This window comes from Lithobates pipiens, unplaced genomic scaffold (genome assembly GCF_037356315.1).
Source record: "Lithobates pipiens isolate NorthernLeopardFrog02 unplaced genomic scaffold, aLitPip1_a1.2 Scaffold_22, whole genome shotgun sequence".
NCBI lineage: Eukaryota > Metazoa > Chordata > Amphibia > Anura > Ranidae > Lithobates > Lithobates pipiens.
The window spans coordinates 111,279,368-111,298,423 of record NW_027507784.1 but is presented as its reverse complement, the minus strand read 5'-3'; the positions used below and the strand labels follow the sequence as shown (position 1 = coordinate 111,298,423).

The window sequence follows — 19,056 nt, the reverse complement described above, 5'->3', positions numbered from 1 at the left end:
CTTACCTTGGGTTTATGTGCTTTGGTCAACCTACCACTAATGTCCCCAATACTCCCCTCTGGAATATGTTCCGCACTGACCATCTCTACCTCTGGACCCCCCCCTCCATCGCCTAGTTTAAAAAACCCTCAAACTTTTTGGTCATCTTCATTCTCAGCTGATCTACACCCTCCTCATTTAGTTGCAGTCCGTCCCTTCTACAGTACTGGTTATCGACTGAGAAGTCCACCCAGTCCTCCAGGAACCAAAATCCCTCCTTAACGCACCAGCTCTTCAACCACTTGTTTACTTCCCTAATCACCCTCTGGCTTTCTGGTGTGGCTCGATGTACCGGTAGTAATCATGAGAACTTCCATGCAGGTAGTGTCGGGGGCTGAGATTTGTACCGACGACCCTAGTGCTGTTAGGCGAAAGTGCTAAACACTTACCCACTGTGCTGCCCACATGAAATACGAACAAAACATATTCACTCTATAGTGTGTACATGTCGCAATTCAGAGCACCAAATGCAATTTCTGTTTGCCATCTGCATTGTCACTTCTGACAAGTTTTTCAGACACAAAGAAAAAAAAAAGTGACAGGGAGGGATCTCCAGCATACCTCAGCTTCAGCTCGGTCCTCCAATGAGCTCACCTCACAGCTCTGCAGGGTGTAATTTTTAGCTCGTCTCCCCATTTTCTGACAGCTCAGACAAGCTTTGTAAAATTCTACACTTCAATTAGTATGTGTATCGGCAGGCTATTCTCTAGACATCTGTTTAGAGTCACAGGGTTAATATATATTGGTGCTTTGTGTGACGCTTTTTGTCCATATGGGTCACAGGCACTTCATTTTGTTCATAAAACTGACAGGCTTTGTTTTTATAGGCAGTTCAAACACCACAAAAACTCTTCTTAGCAGTGTAAGACAGTCCTTTAAAATCACATTCAGCATCCCAGCCACAACATATAACATAGCAAAGTCCCAGTTCAGGCAAGCTCACCCAGCAGGATCAAGTCATAGGCAACAAGGGTCCATCCAGCTTCAAGCACCTCTCAGCCATCTCTCGCCAAACACACTTCTCTCTGACATTTTCAACTCAGCTGGCAATAAGCAGGTCTGAAGGGGAAGTAGCTATCCTCTTCAATTAACCTCTTCTTAACCCTGCCCTACATGGTTTAGGAGATATTTTGCAAAAAGACAGGCACGTGCCGAAGACAGCGGCACGCAGGCGCACTGAGCATGCCGCTGGTAACCGCAATACGCCGTTAGTGGTGGCTCCCGCGTGGATGCGCGGGATTGACATCGCTGCTCCGGTGCTGTGAGTAGCCGGAGACACGATACCCGGAAGAAGATGGGCGCTTCGTGCTACAGGGGACACGGTGACATCGCTGGCTCCTCTGTCAGGTAAGACACATAATGGGCTACTATGCGACGCATAGTAGCCCATTATGCTTTGCAGGTAAAGCATAATGGGCATCAAGGTTTACTTCCTCTTTAAACTATGCCATGTTTTCAAATTCAGTCAGGCAGTCCTCAATGTGGTCGCCTGGGAGTATCGGGTGTAAAGTCACCAGCACAGATTCTACCTTCATTACCACAGAGCAGCGCCAAGCTTTTCTACTATCTCAGGGTTCCTGTCCCCCCGTGAGACACCTGCTCTCCACAGTGGGTTCAACCACTAGCACTTAATCTCCAGGTTTAGACTCTGCACCCTGGCAAACCAGCTGGCAACCCCCCTCTGGGTCTTCCCTAATGGTTTATGCCCACGTTTAAACACTTTGCGATTTTTGGCTACCCTGTAGCATAGAGTATGATGCAAAGCAATTGGGGGGGGGGGGCGCATATCTTCTGTAGGATGCTGTGGCTCACCACTCAACGATATGAACTGTTCCCTGGTAGGAGAGAGGAGGGAGGAGGAGGAGGCACATGTCCAACGAGGCAGGATGCCCTCCGGGGGCCAGCTTAGGGGCAGCACACCGACTGAATCACACCGCAGAGCTCCGCCTGTGCAGGGCGCTGCCTCTGCGCGTTATTCTAAAAGTTCTTTGGTGTGGGCCTTTTTTGAGACGAGTGCATCAGATCGCACCGCTGCTATTTGAAACATATGTCTCAAGCGTATCTCGCGTGGCCAAAACATCAGCCGCTTGGGCACCACATGCTTGACCAGACATATGTTGACCTGCCATACAGCTCGTTGGCAAGAGTACCTCAAAGACCCACACCAAAGAACAAAGCGGACCTCTCCTTGCTCCTCATCAGCTGGGATCTCCAACCCCACTAGACCTTCAGTCCTCTCTGAAACCTGCTCTGAGAGGAATGAAGGTGTAAAATTAGGTGTGTCACAGCCATGTGCTTCCGGGCACTCTGCTAGCAGTACACCTACGTCCGATTATAGCATGCAAATGTCCCTGCCCCAGCTGCTGGACCAGCGAAAGAAGTTCACTCCCAGCCATCCACATGCCCAGCGGTTGAATGCTAGCTTGGCTAAATTTCTAGCACTTCAACTGCTGCCTTTTCAGTTGGCAGACTCGGCCCCCTTCCGTGAGTTTGTACAATGTGCGGTTCCTCAGTGGCAGGTCCCCAAATGCCACTTTTTCTCACGGAAGGCTATTCCGGCTCTCTACCGGCATGTGGAAGGCAATGTCCTGGACAGGGCGGTCAGCGGTAAGGTGCATATTACCGCTGACTCATGGTCCAGCAGGCATGGACAGGGACATTACCTGTCTTTCACGGCCCATTGGGTCACTCTTCTGGCAGCTGGGAAGGATGCAGGACAAGGTGCAGTAGTGTTGGAGGTTGTTCCGCCACCACGCCTCCAAAATGCTACTATTGGTTGTGACACACCTCTCTCCTCCACCCCCTCCTCTTCTTCTTCCTCCATGGCCTCTTCCAGTGCTCTGTCCTCAGAACCAGCGGTGCTCTGTAGGTGTTCCAGGGGCTACGCAAGTACGCAGGCAAAACGATGCCATGCCGTGCTTGCACTGGTTTGTTTGGGGGAAAGGAGCCACACTGGGGCGGATGTTTTGTCAGCTCTGCAGGGGCAGGCCGAGAGGTGGTTGACGCCACGCCAGCTTAAGCCAGGAATTGTGGTTTGCTAGACAATGGCACCAACCTCCTCTCCACCCTCTGACAGGGACAACTGACCCATGTGCCCTGTGTAGCTCCCGTCCTTAACCTGGTGGTGCAGTGGTTCTTGGGCAGGTACCTGGGCTTACAGGATGTCCTGAAGCAGGCCAGGAAAGTCTGTGTGCATTTCCACCAATCATTTAATGCCTGTGCTCGGCTGGCTGAGCTCCAAAAGGAGTTGAACCCGCCCAAGAACCGCCTTATATGTGACATGCCCACCAGGTGGAACTCAACGTTGGCCATGCTGCAGTGGCTGCACACGCAGCAGAGGGCCATCAATGAGTACCTGTGCGACTACGGCACCAGGACAGGGTCAGGGGAGCTCTGTTTTTTCTCACCACGCCAGTGGGGCATGATCAGGGATGCATGCACTGTCCTGTCACCGTTTGAGGAGGCCACAAGGATGGTGAGCAGTGACAGTGAATGCATCAGTGACACTGTACCTCTTGTCCACCTCTTGGAGCATACGCTGCGTGGAATAATGGACAGGGCACTTGAGGCAGAACAGAGGCAGGAAGAGGAGGACTTCCTTGCCTCTCAAGGCCCCCTTTATCCAGACAGTGTTCCTGCTGTGCCACCCATCACACAGGAAGAGGAGGAGGAGGAGGAGGAGGAGGAGGAGGAGGAGGAGGAGGAGGATGATTGTGTCGGCATGGAGGTGGAGGCTGGCACGCAGCATCAGCAGCAGTCTTGTAGGGATGATTTACAGTCCCAAGAAACCTGTGGACTTGTACGTGGCTGGGAGGAGGTAGTTGCGGATCATGTTGTCCTTAGTGACCCAGAGGACTCCGGACCAAATGCCTAAGCTAACCTACACTGCATGGCCTCCCTGATCCTGCAAAGCCTGCGGAAGGATCCTCGTATTCTTCGGATCAAGGAGAGGGACCATTACTGGCTGGCCACTCTCCTTGATCCAAGGTACAAGGGTAAGGTTGCCGACCTTATCTTGCCGTCGCAGAGGGAGCAGAGGATGAGATATCTCCAGGAGGCCTTGCAGAAAGGTCTGTGCAACGCGTTCCCAGAGACTGGGAGGTTACAAACTCCTGGTCCTGGACAACATGTTGCTGAGGCATCGTTCAGAAGGAGCGGTGGAGAAGGTGGTCGTCTGACCGATGCTTTCAGACAATTTTTTAGTCCGCAGCCCCAAGGTATGATCGGTTCCAGCAACCATCGCCAGCGTCTGATTTACATGGTGCAGGAATACCTAGGGGCAAGGTCAGACTTGGACACCTTTCCCACCGAAAATCCTCTGGCTTACTGGGTCTCGAGGATGGATCACTGGCCAGAGCTTGCACAGTATGCAATTGAGCTACTGGCCTGTCCTGCATCCAGCGTTCTTTCGGAACGCACCTTCAGTGCTGCTGGTGGCTTTGTTACCGATCACAGGGTGCGCCTGTCCACCGAATCAGTTGATCGACTGACCTTCATCAAGATGAATCAGTCTTGGATCACCCACAGCTACCAAGTACCTGAAGCTGATGTAACCGAATAATTTTTTTTGAAATATCACATCCCTTCAAGACTGCCTATGCTGATGCTGAGTGACTGTCCTGTTATGTTGATTGTCTATCCTCTTCCTCCTCCGCTGATATGTTGGAAGAACATTTTTGGTTCTGGGTGATGCCATCAGCCCAATTTTTAATTACAATTTTTGATGCAATGCTTTGCAGCAGGGCTAATTCCTGCACTAAAACTAGAGTATATGGGAGAGGTTGCAGTGCCGTGGCACCAGCCCCAGTGCCTAAGGCCCAATTTTTCAGCCCCTGTTTAACAGGGACATGTAATTACAATTCTTGATATATTTCACAGGAGGGCCCGTTCTTGTGCCCACCCAAAGTAACTGTGAGGACTTAGTGTTGTGTCACCAGCACCACAACCACCAAAGGTCAATTTTTCTACCACTGTTCAACATTGGCATGTAATTACAATTCTTGATATAATCGTTCACAGCAGGGCACTCCAGCGCCCACCAAGAGTCACTTTGAGGGCTTACAATGTTGTGGCAAAACCAACACCTTGTTCCGCCATTTCTGCAGAGCATATAGGGCAGGCCCCTACTTTCAAACATCCAACTTACAAACATCTCCTACTTGAAAACAGAAGGAGACAACAGCAAGTGAGATGAAAAAAGACGGACGGCAAAACAAATTATACAGGGGTGATAACCCTTCCCTATGTTTTCCAAAAAGCTTACAAATAGTTTTTTTGACTGGAGCTACACTTTAAAAATGTACCAGTTGAAAATTACAAACAGATTCAACTTAACACAACAAACCTACACAGTCCCTGTCTTGTTTGCACCGCCTGTATACTGCTGTTCTGAGTATATAGGGCCTGGGGGCCACACGCATTTCCTTTTTTAATATGGGTACGGGGTTCCCCTTAATATGCGTAGAAGACCCAAAGGGGCTAGTAATGGGCAGGGAGGGCTACCCATGCTATTTTTCTCAGTGATTTTCTACCATATTGCAGGAACCAGATATAACATTAAAACCGCAAGCAGTTTTAAATGACGTTATTTCCGTTTAATGTCATTTTGTGCAGGGACTGTTCTAAACACGGGAAACACGTTGGCACTTCACAGGCATACTACAGACACCCCCCAGGCACGATATTTAAAGGAATATTTCACTTTTTTTCACTTTAATTGTCATTAAATCAGTGCTCCCGCCAAAACAGCCGTTTTTAAAACTTTTTTTTGCATTGACCCATGTCCCCTGGGGCAGGAGCCAGGTCCCCAAACCCTTTTTAGGACAGTATCTTGCATATTAGCCGTTAAAATTAGCACTATTAATTTCGAACGTTCGAGTCCCATAGACTTCAATGGGGTTCTAACGTTCGTACGAATTTGGGGTCCGTTCGAAAGTTCTGGTGTGAACCGAATCGGGGGGTGTTCGGCTCATCCCTACTTAGCCGTATAAGAAAGTCCTTTTAAATCATGCTCAGCATCCCAGCCACAGCATATAACATAGCAAAGTCCCAGTTCAGGCAAGCTCACCAAGCAGGCTCAAGTCATAGGCAACAAGGGTTCTTCCAGCTTCAAGCTCCTCTCAGCTCTGATAGCTAAACAGCCATCTCTCTCAAAACACACTTCTCCTCTCTGACATTTTCAACTCAGGTGGTAATAAGCAAGTCTGGAGGGGAAGTACCTGCCCTCTTCAATTAACCCTTTAACCCTGCTCCAGGCTGACTCTCCACACCATCTATGTGCTTATTACCTTATTCTTTAAAGTGAATAAAAGGCTACAGGTAGCACTTAGAAGATAGGAAATCCTTTGTTGGGAGCAAAAAGACAATATTAACTTGATGGATCCTAAACCCCTTACGTTACAGGATTTCAAGGAGATCGTATACCCAGCGAAATAAAAAAAGTACACAGGTAAAAAAAGTATTTATGTAATCTTACTATATGGTTCAGGATTCACCTGCGGGGCAGCTTTGGTAAATAATGACCACTTTTCCGTATACTACATGGTATAATATGGAAAGGCTAAAGGGTACTTTGGGGGTGGTTCGAAATATAGTGTAATAGTTTATTCTTTATAGTGTTATCAAGTTAACTTGCTGAGCTTTTTATTATTACGGAATCAGAAAAACAGCTGTGTTTTTTCTTTAATAATGTTATATTAGGATTTTTCGTTGTCTTTTATGAATATTCTTCTAGAGGTTACTTCTATGTTAGATGAAATAACTAACAAGATTATATCTGCAACAAATCTCTGTGTTTTGCTATGAAAATATTAAAGGAAATATGCTAAAAGGTTCATTGAGATGTGCATAAAGAAATTGGATGATCTTGGCAATTTACTACAAAATAGCTTATGCATATCTGAGAAGAAGCAGGATTTTGGTTCACGATGTTTTTCTTGAGAAAAGAGACAAACTGAGATATCAATGATACCTTTTTGAGACTGATTTGCCATGTAGTACAACATTTTAAATGTACCCGACTATGGAACATTAAACAAAACAGGTTTGATTAGTAACAAAAAAAAAATGAAAACCCAAAACATTTACACATCTAAGTGAGCATCATATACAAATGCCAGCTTGGAGCCCAAGACAAGCATTCCACCACTCTTCCTTGCCAAAAGCGTTCAAGATTTTGCACGTTCGTCTGCCTTGCGATTGACAGAGGGTGGATTCCATGGCCACTATTCAGTGCATCAGGCTCACTTTCATTAACCTCCATGATGGTATGATTTCAGATTTTAGGTGCTGAAAGCGGGACCATTATTTTGCATGGAAATTTGGTGTTTTATATTGTAGGCCCGTAATTCTTAGGAATAACTCAATTAAATCTGTCCAAACAAGAGTCTAGACGACCTCCCGGGTATGAAAGTTTGAAACACAAAATCATAAGTTATAATATAATAACTATAAAGAATAAGAAATAATAATATAATAATAAAAATTATTTAATAATGTAATCAAATAACACTGAAATTTGCTCAGTTGCAGAATTGTCGCTGTCATTACTTTTAGTGTTTGATGATGAATTTCCCCATGTATCACTAATCGCTCAATTCTGCAAGTGATTCTAATTTATTATCGCTGTTTTCTAGCTGGCAGAAAGAATAGTATTTATAATATAAAACTGCATGCAGGACACTGGACAAACCACTAGGGACAAAAGGGATATGTAATTATTTGATACAGTACTGTAATCTGTAAGATTACAGTATACTCTATACAGTATTTTTACTTTTTGAATTTGGCGCCGAACTCCGTCCCCGTGTGTCGCAACGATCGGAGCTCGGCACTGTGACAGATCGAGCGGGACATGGCGGCTCGCAGATCACAGAGGGGAGACATCGCAGGATCCAGGGGACAAAGTAAACCTCTATATGGATCCTGCGATGCGATCCCGAGTCTGGCTCAGGGTTACCGCTTTTGGTACTGAAATCTCACCCCGAGCCAGACTCGGGAATACCGCCAGGGAGGTTAAGATTGGAAGGAAGGCAGTTGATGCATTCTCTACCTGCTATTGGACTGAATAGTGGCTATGGAATCCACGCACTGCAAATCAGGGGGAAGGCGGACCCAATGGGGAACTAGTCTGAGAGTTCCCCATCATGTTCTGCCCCCCCCCCCCCACAACAGAAGTCCTCAACCGCTGTACCAGTCTCGGTGATGGGTACAACGGTCAGGAAGGAAGGGTATGAACATTGAGCCTGAGTTGCACTGGGGACTGAGTGTCCCAATATGGACATTCTTGCCTCATTGTGGGTCTCCTAAATGAAATCTGTGTACCTGTCAAGTGTATGAATCTGTCACAAGCACTGACATTTGTGGTGCAGAGGTGCGATATAATTCTGAAGAGTGTTTACAACACTATGAATTCCAATGACAATGCTTTGCATTTTGCTTTATATTTAGGGCTCATGCACATGCATGCTTTTACCCATATATTCGAGTGCTCAGGAGGCACAGATGGAGTAAACAGCCCACTGCCTGTCAAAATCAATGATGGGCTGAAATATGTGGCAGCTGTACACCATTTTGAGTGGTCCTTATATACAAATATGCACAAAAATTACACACAGAAATGTGTTACCTGTGCCTCCCACTAGAAGGGCAAAATTGTTTATGTGTATGGGCCCTCAAGTATTGAAAAAAAAAAAAAAAGTGTTATGCGTAAAAAGAGAGATATATTATATATATATAAAATAATATATATATATATATATATATATATATATATATATATATATATATATATATACATACATACATACATACATACACATATAAATATACACACACATACATATACACATACACACACAGTATATATGCATGCTGTAGGTCAGGCCCAGCTGTAGTAAATTCGGGTGAACAATATAATTTTTTTTTCGGCTTGAGGAGGGTTCCCATAAAATATATCTTTGGAGCCCTGTGGTTTTAAGGTATGTCCCCATTAACTATTTCTTTATGAGGAATAATGAGTTAGTTTTCCAGGTGGGTCAAGTTAATGTGCATTAAAAGATATTAGTGACAAAAACTCATATACCAAAACCCCAGCAGCAGAAACAACCAGGCAAATTTTCAGAAGCTAATAAGCTGTGTAAGCACCTTATGGTACCTGCTTAGACAAATGATTCACTATCAGTTTTGTTGTGTAGTAAAGTAACAAGAAAACGTAACCTCTTGTAATGTACTTTTATCAATTGAAAAATGTTATCTGAATAACTATGATGCAAGAAATCCTAAACCATACTATGCATAAAATAAGGTATAAAATAGGCTGTATTTAGGAATTTGTTTAATTTGCTTTGGCTGCATAAACCTGCATTTGGCTAAGTAAATATTACTGCAGAAATCAGTTTTAAGATGAAACACATTATCACAAAAGCATGGTGAAACAATGTTGTGAAACAATCCAACATTTAGCATTTTTGGAGAAAATTCTCTGTGAATACCAAAGAAGGGAGCTGAATATGATCATTTTAAAATTTTAAAATGTAGCATATTTCAAAATGAAAGGCAAAGAGCAATGCCACAACATGTTGCTGCATGTTTTATTGTAGGAACATACCCATACGCCTATCTATAGACATAGGTATAAAACCAAATCATAAACAAGAGATCTTCTATTTACTATTTAGCACATTTTTTTTGTATTGTATGCGCTTTCCAGGTCTTAAACAATTTACCACGTGGTGGAGATTATTTCATGTCATGTTTATTTCAGGACCAAGTCAATTTGATCGACATGCTAAGTAATTTGCAAACATATCTTCTAGCATAACTAGGAGTAAATGATCTTTAAAGTATCAATGCTTTATTTAATTTTTTTTATGTTGACCATAGATCTTAAGTTTCACGTAGCTAGAGTCAGACAGACATTTTTAAAGTAGTATAAACTAGATAATGGGATGTGTTTACTATATACATTAAACATTCTGCATCATGCAGAAATTTACAGTCAAGTCTACAATATGGTCATTCATGTCATGGGAATAACAGATTTACAATTGAGTCTGACAGATCTGAGTAACCTTGTTGCTATTTAGCAGCAACCTCTTATAATGATGTACAGAACATACATTGTGACAGACACCTATTCAAAAATCAATACAGACATTGTTGCAGGTCTTGTCGCTAGTGCTTTAAAAAAAAAAAAAAGAAAAAAAATAGAAGAGCTCTACTGCTACTGCTAGGTGTTACCATGGGAATCTTCAGGCTAAAACATCTACATATATATAGTTAGACTTTATAGAGTGTGACACCTGAAACATTTCAAATTTCATATCACTTTCCATCCAGGCGACTGTGGTCGCCAGGACAAACGAAAGCTGAATCTCTCTTGCATGGATACAAAAAGAACAGATTGATTGACATAGGTTCTAAACCAGGTTTCAGCTTTATATTTACTTTCCCTTTTTCTTTACATGAAAATCAGCACATAGAATGTTCATATCCATGTTGGCATACCCATACTATATGATAAAATGATGATTGCCCTGTTTAGCCTAGGTCATTTGCATTGGTATGGAACAGTGTTGTGTTGACAGAGATAAAACAGGATCTGTAGTCTGAAAAAAAAAAAATTCATATAATGCATATACAAGGCTCTCATCACTTAATGACCGGGTTCCATTCCAACGACCAGGTTGTTAAACAAGGAGCCATAAGTAATATTTTAATCATGCTTAACTACTGTACTGTATTGTGAAAAAAAAGGTCTAAAAACACAAAACAGTTCAACAATGTTTTAATTTGCATAAGTATAGAAAATTCTGTACTGTACCGCAAAATACAATGATGTATAGCGGGTCGTTAGGGTGGGGAGAGCTGGTTGTAAATCCGAGTGGTCGTTAAACTGGTAAGATGTTAAACGAGGAGTATCTGTACACTGTACTTGTACATAAACTTACTGAAAGTTGTTATTGCATAGGAAATGCAGGGGGTTCCCATGTTGCCATTGAAGGACTGGGGCAACAGGTGACGCTGGGAAGGTAGGAGTAGATACCTTTTGATGCCTGCAGTACAGTGTACCCGTTACACATTTTTTCTGATTGCAGAATTGTTTTATAAAATACTTTTACTGAGAGTGCAGATTAAAACTTTAAGGACAGCTTAAGTCTTGAATAGGGAGAAAGAGTAACCTATTTAAATTCGAAAAACGGTGCTCTGAGATAACAATTAATTATAATGGTACAAATAGTGTAAATGAAAACAACAATAATGTTGCTAAAAAAAGTGATAGACAGCAGCAGCTTTGCTGCAAGATATTTTTTCACAGACCAGATCAAGTAATTCTAAAAAAGAGCTGCGCTAGAAATACTATTAAACTCAAAATTAAGACAATTGCATTTATCCAAAACATCAACAGTTGGGATATAATTAATTTTAAAGTGCTGACGCACTATGCAAGTAATTATAGGACACCCACATGCAAAGTCACATTGCACATAGCAAAATCAAAGACCAGATACACCAGAACACGGATACAGTCCTGTAATCACCCTGGCCAGGGTATTTGGCCATATGCGCATTTTACCTCTCTTTAGTTAGAGGGTCCACATCTTTTGGTAAGCTTACAACCATACTAAGGTGGTGGTGTCACACTCTGGAGATCTACTGGTGATTTTATGTTTGGGCACTTTTGTTTAACTACTCATGAAGAGGAGCTATTTAAACCCATATGAACTTATATCTAAGAGTTGTGTCTCTGTATCAGTGTGTTGGTGCATCTGTTCTTTGAGTTTGCTCTGGGTGTCCTATACTTACATAGCACGTCAGCACTTTAAAATGATTTATCTCACACCTGTTAATGCTTTGGAATGCAATTATATTAATTTTTGAGATCAATATTGTTTAACGCACATCTTTTTTAGAATTACTAGAAAGAGTAACCTGTCTTAAACGCCAACAATTTTATTCTTCAATGTTAGGATGTCCCTTTGTGAATGCATGTATCTTTGCTATAATTTTTAGGCCTAAAGGATTCCAGGTTACACCAATGTAACACATGGGGTGTCATTTGTTTAGGAATTCTATACATTCTCTGCTCAATTAGTTCTTAATCATGCACATACTTTAGGGTTAATCATGACCGCACCTGCATGTCAATGAAATTGGGTGCAGACTGGGTCCTTTGTAGCATTTCCAGATTATGAAGCACTTTGCTAAGCTCAATCAGATTGGACTGACACTGGGCCAAATCTAGCAAAAGAAACAGAAATATATCAGAATAAATTATCAAACACGTCCTGAATTCAAATCAAATTAGAATATTTTGAAAACTGAGCACAATGTTCCATAAAACCATGTTGTACCATAGATAGGCAGATCAATAACATTATCATTCTAGACAAGGTCTACTCTTGCTTATTATTCAACTGGTCTCCCCTGAGATTCCACAGTCTTCCATATACATCTGATATGAAGATATCAGAAAGGAGGTAATTAAATGGATGTCTATGTCTAGCTTCAATCAGCAGTCTAAATGACTTGCAATCGAATTCTAAAATTAAGTAACACATATTCAAAGCATTATGCCTTATCTACCTATAACATATATAGAAATACAGAAGATGCTGATGTCAGTTGCGTATCAGTTAATGCAAAATCTATAGCGACTTCTTATGGATTGTCTATCTGGCTAAAATGTATGTTTCCGCAAAGCTGAATCTTTTAATGAACTGAAAGTGGTTCCGAGCATGGTACAAATCAAGAAGTATTTTAAGCCCTGCCCCTTCTTGGTACTTGGCACCACCTCTGTCATACAACTGTCTAAAGCCAGAACCTCTACTTGGGGCCCATTCACACAAGAAACTGCACTTTGATGGCATGTTTACATGCATTTCACAGGTGCTTGTCTGCATTCTGCATGCGTCTTGTGCTGCGTTTAGTACTGCTTTTTCAGTGCATTTTGCTATACGTTTTTGGGCTTGGCTTTCTTAGCATAAAGGGGGGTGGTGCAGTGCATTTGAAATTAGTTTGTAGCATGTCCCCTGCATTTGCAGTGCATAAAAATGCAGCATGCTCTACCTTTTGTTTTTAACTGCACTGCAATGATACCCATAGGATTACCTTGATTTTGGGCTGTCTATGCAGTGGAGTTGGAGAGCAGTTCAAAATGCATTCTACTACAGTCAACTGTGTTAGATGTGAAAGGGCCCGTCCAAATATGTTCTGACATTTGACAGTTAAAAAAATAGGACTGGGAGGAGCTTATCCTCAACTGGGGGCAGTTTTTAAAGCCCCAAGCTGATCCTGGGCCAAAGATCCAAGGGAGATATACAGGAAGCAATCTAATGGTACTTGCAGGTACCAGAAGGTCGCTGCAGTGGGCAAAGTATCCATCACGACCAGTCTTCCTGATCCATGTGCGTGCCATGGGACGCTGTACTTATTTGTTTTGGTAAAAACAGCATGGCATTACTTTATCTACTTTTAGCTTCCTTTTTGCTCTTCTGTTTGTATCTCAGCTTTATGGGGGTTTTTTTATTGTTTTAGTACAGTTTAAAGTGAAACACCTAAAACTTTTTTCCCAGTTATGGAGATAGTGGAGAAGGGTTAGAATCTTTCAACAGCAAGAGACATTTGTCAAAAAACAGCTGTCCCCATTTCTCCTCTCAAAGTGAAAACTATACGAGTTTAAATTTCCTTGGACTTATTTATCAGCAACCTTCCCACTCCCAATTCAAAACTAGAAAAAGGTTGACTCGAATTCTGGGTTAAATATAAGTTCAGTAAGTTCAACAATTTTGGTATAATTTTGTGAAAAGTACCCTCGGCACATTTATCCATCTCCTCCGAGTCCTGTAGCCATGCCACAACCTTACTCTGACCGGTGGTACATGTGGCTGGAAGGCTGTTGCTGCATGGGATGGGAGACTGCCACATGAAGTTATTCTGTGGACCCTGGAAAACAGGAGAGGATGAAATGTAGGTAAATAGAAACTAATGAAATATTTGTGGAACAGTGATAATTCAAAATACAATACACCAGATACATACAAGACTAAATGTTACATTTTTAGCTCAATACAAGAATGCAAGTGGCAAAGTGCTCTACAAACAGAAAAAAATTGCAATTTTGTACAGGCGTATTTGTGGATCAGTCTTATTCTTTTCAAATATAACTAAACTAATACATACAAAGACTTAATTTTTTTTTTTTTAGTTCATTCATTCAAGACTGCAAGTAGCCAAATTCCAGTTAACAGAATTTACACTACGTGCTATGGGTGAGTTTCACATTTTGCAGTTTACTGAACATGCCATTATTATTATTATTTTTTTTTTTACAGAAAGCCCCTAAAAACGAACAACTATTTGAGGCATATACTTGCGTTTTTTTTTTTTTTTTTTGTATAATAAAAGTAATGTTGCTCCTTTAAAGGGAATCAAAAACACACCTATGATAGTACAAGAAAAAAAAAAGCTATACATATACCCATGTATATTTTTTGCTTTTTAATGCACTTTTTTGAGAAGAAAAATAATGTACCATAAAGATTTTAGTCTGCAACTGGAAATTTAACCTGCCTCAGAAAATGCCCTGTCACAATTGGTTCTGGATAACATAGTGGACATTGCAGACAGTGCACTTTAATGCAACAGTGACACATTCCTCCAATTTACAACAATCTGCTCAACAAGATGAGGTGAGCGGTTTAGAGAAAGACTTTCACACCCTTAGTGATGGAAAATATATATATATATATATATATATATATATATATATTTATTTATTTATTTATTTATTTTAAATGATTCCCATCACACCAGTGAGAGAGGCCCTGCACCCTGTCGGCTTGAAAAAAAGGGTACATATAAAGAGGATCCATTTAAAGAGGATCCCACTCAAACAAAATGGTAATATAAATATATATGGTTTCTATAACTATATATTGCATGATACAACAGAAAATGTAACTCCAGAAAGAAAAAAAAGATGATATAGATATTATATATATATATATAGATTTATGAAAAAGTCAGTTTACTTATACCAATGTAAGTCAAGTAAGTTGACATCTGTAGTCTTTAGAGTTTTAGGGGTGTTTAGCAGGTTCTTAAAATGGAACCCCAGACAAGCTTCTTTTAAATATTTTTTTTTCTCCTTACCCAGCAATCTGTTGATTCACGGGCAGTGTCGGCAGGCTGAAATTCAAGCTTTTTTCATTTTAATAAAAATAAGCAATTTTGCTAAAGGTCCACTCAAAAGAAATAGACTAGACATTAAAGTTGCTTTTTAACTGTGTGCCGAGTCACTAATGCAATATTTTGCCCAAAGGCTTAAAAAAATAAAAAAAAAATGAAAAAAGAATGCCTAAAAAGTGACCCTTTTAAATGCCTAAATGTATTTCCAGCATGAGTCACTCTCTCTCGTGAGACAGCTACTATAAAAAGTCTAAACTTCTTTCCTAATATAACCCAAGGAGGATTATTAGTGGAATGCAATTTGAACACACTGTCTTCATATAATGAAACTTGGGATTGACAGCAGATGAGAACAGAATGGCCTAATAAGCATGTGCCAGCTTCAAATTGTAAAACCCAGTGGACTGCTTTTCCATACTATATTTTGAATAAATTATCATGTAATTCTTCTTAAAGGGAAATCCTCACAAACTAAGAATAGTCCAGACAAGTACCTGTGCTTAGCTCTATTTGACCAATATTTTGCACAGCACTGATATTTTTGTCTTTAAATTTTCTATCGTACATGTAATCCAACCAAGCAGGTCGCAGTTATGTGCAGATTAGGTTTAAAACAACTTAAAATTAAATTTTCTTCTTTCGTACATTTGTGATCTAGTATGAGAATGTAATAATAAAGTGGACTTGTGTGACAAAGTGGAATTAAACTTCAAGCAACTCCCTAAAATTTCATTAGCCTTCCATCTTTACACACACTTACAATGGTGTCTTTCCGATCAGGTCAGTTGTCACCGAATACTCTCACCACCTACTGCAGGAATAGGAAACTGCTACACATACAGTATCTCACAAAAGTGAGTACACCCCTCACATTTTTGAAAATATTTTATTATACCTTTTCATGTGACAACACTGAAGAAATGACACTTTGCTACAATGTAAAGTAGTGAGTGTACAGCTTGTATAACAGCGTAAAGTTGCTGTCCCCTCAAAATAACTCAACACACAGCCAATAATGTCTAAACTGCTGGCAACAAAAGTGAAAATGTCCAAATTTGGGCCCATTAGCCATTTTCCCTCCCTGGTGTCATGCGATTCATTAGTGTTACAAGGTCTCAGGTGTGAATGGGGAGCAGGTGTGTTAAATTTGGTGTTATCGCTCTCACTCTCTCATACTGGCCACTGAAAGTTCAACATGGCATTCCATGGCAAAGAACTCTGAGTATCTGAAAAAATAAAAAAAGAATTGTTACTCTACATGAAGATGGCCTAGGCTAGAAGAAGGTTTCCAAGATCCTGAAACTGAGCTGCAGCCAAGGCCAAGATATAATAAAATATTTACAAAAATGTGAGGCATGTACTCACTTTTGTGAGATACTGTACATGCCTCCGCTTCCAAGTAAAATTACCAGCCATCAGGTACAAATTCTGGTAAGTAAACTGTGTGCCACCTACGCTGACTTCTACTTATTTATGAACTCCACCCTTGCGGATGATTTTGTATTATTCCTTTAACTCATTCCCACTCCCCTCCAAAAAAAAAAAAGCTATTTTTGTTCCCCTCCTACCTATTAGGTCTGGAGCTGTACTTATTTAACCACATCAATACTGGGCATTTCGCCCCCTTCCTTCGCAGACCAATTTCCAGCTTTCGTGCTCTCGCACTTTCAATAAGAATTGTGCGGTCATGCAATGCTGTACCAAATGAAATTGTTATCATTTTGTTTGCACAAATAGAGCTTTCTGTTGGTGGTATTTATTCATGACTTTTTTTTTTTTTTTTTTGCGATAAGTGAAAAAAAAGAACAGAAATTTGGAAAGAAAAAAATATATTTTCTTTATTCTATTTTAAAAGAAATCCAATAAAATCAAATTTTATCATAAATTTAAGCCAAAATGTATTCTGCTACATGTTTTTGGTAAAAAAAAAATCCCGATTAGTGTATAATAATTGGTTTGTGTGATCAGGGACAGATGTACGCAAACGATCACGGACATATGTGTGCAAATGATCACTGGGACATGCGATTTTACTGTTATATATGTGGGAGACATGTGTTTACTTTGTTTTTAGATGTGTGGTGACACTAGACTGGTGATCAGTGAGTAAAAAGCTGTAAAAACCAGCTCATACTCACTGATCACCAGCCGGCTGCAGAGATCCGCTCTCCTCTCCTCAGCGACAACTTCCGCGTGAGGAAAGGAAAGTCGATCGCCCAGCAACCGGCTGTCTGTTTCCATCACATGATGGCCGTGAATTGGACACTGCCATCATGTGATCAGGAGGGCCAATCACAGAGCCCTCCTGCCGATCTAAGATGCACCGTGTCTGTGTGACACAAGCTCATCGGGATTGCGCTGCTGCGTGGGAATGCACGTGATCCTGCTCCTTCTGAGGGACGTTTCTGAACGTCCACTCAGAAGGAGAGAGTGCCCACCCGGCCGTACATATGCAGTGGCCGGGTGGGAAGTGGTTAAGAAAAATCAACAAAAATGTGGTAAAGAAGGCTATAGCAACCGGTGAGTAGATTTTATCTAATGCAAGATAAAATAGGGTTGCTAAGCTTGCATTTAATAAAAATCATGATGATATACTGATAAGCCAGAGCGTGATCGGAGTGGAAAGTTCTGGTGGCCCGGTTATGAGATTTTGGTTATACTTGAGGCTATTTTTGACTGTTTTATCTTAAAGCGGGGTTCCACCCTAAAGTGGAACTTCCGCTGATCGGAACCCTCCCCCCCCTCCAGTGTCACAATTGGTACCTTTCAGGGGGTGCAGATACCTGTCAAAGACAGGTATTTAAACCCGCTTCGGGGCATAGACTCCCATGGGAGTCTATACCTCTTCCTGTCCCTGCGCGCTGTCTGCTGGGACACACACGGGTCCCAGAGACAGCGCGGACAATTACTATTGCGCTGCGCGACTCGCACATGCGCAGTAGGGAATCGGGAAGTGACGCTTCACTTCCCGTTTCCCTCACCTAGAATGGTGGCGGCAGCAGCCGAGCGATCGGCCTCGGCTGCCGATATCGCTGGATCCTGCGACAGGGGAGTGTCCATTTATTAAAAGTCAGCAGCTGTAGTTTTTGTAGCTGCTGGCTTTTAATATTTTTTTTTCCACAGTGAAATCCCTCTTAAATCCTATTACACACTACCCACCAACCCAGTGGGCTGAACAAAAAAAACTGAAGTGCTGGGGAGGCGATTGTGTACTATAATCCAACGTTAGTACAGCAATCTCCCCTACTGAGCTATTGTGTTCTTGCAGGGGGACACCCTCCTTCCAGAACACACTGTTGATTGGCAGACCTTTTTCGGTCATGCCCATTCGAGAGAAGCCAGACATTTCAGCTCAATAGAAATGATATTCAGCCCAAGTCCAATAGACCTGATATTCGGCCCATGTGTATGACCCTTTAGAGGGCCAAATTGTTAATGAAATTAGGTGTGGATGGGTACACGCAACGGTGAAACATGGCATCATTTGCATATCTACACTTTTGCACTTGCCACTTTATTGGAGAGCTATAGTGCTTAGACTGTCTATATAAAACTTTCTTTGGTGGACTTTTTTTTTTTTGTTTTTTTTACACATTGGACTTTTTTTTTGGATGTATAGACTTATATTTATATTTACGTAAATATGAGTTGCAGCGCAGCACTTTAGTTTATATGATTTTTTTTTGGGCCAATTGGTATCTGTTGGGGCTCTTGCAGCTATAATTGATTGCATTTTCAGCAAAATCTTTTTCTTTTAAGTTTTGATAGAGGTTTGCATTCCACCATCAAGTTTTAGCCTGATAAATAAAATGCTGTGTTCTCCACTAT

General features: G+C 41.5%; 1 protein-coding gene across 7 annotated transcripts in view; it reads right to left on the bottom strand.

Moving 5' to 3' along the window:
* OSBPL6 (oxysterol binding protein like 6) overlaps positions 1–19,056 on the bottom strand; it is a 329,956-nt gene that overhangs the window by 117,754 nt on the left and 193,146 nt on the right. For all 7 annotated transcript variants that reach the window (XM_077448099.1, XM_077448095.1, XM_077448094.1 and 4 more), the window contains 2 exons: positions 13,851–13,983; positions 12,176–12,279 (listed from right to left, as the gene is read on the bottom strand). In XM_077448099.1, coding sequence (XP_077304225.1) covers positions 12,176–12,279; positions 13,851–13,983 — 237 coding nt within the window. The remainder of the gene's footprint in view (positions 1–12,175; positions 12,280–13,850; positions 13,984–19,056) is intronic.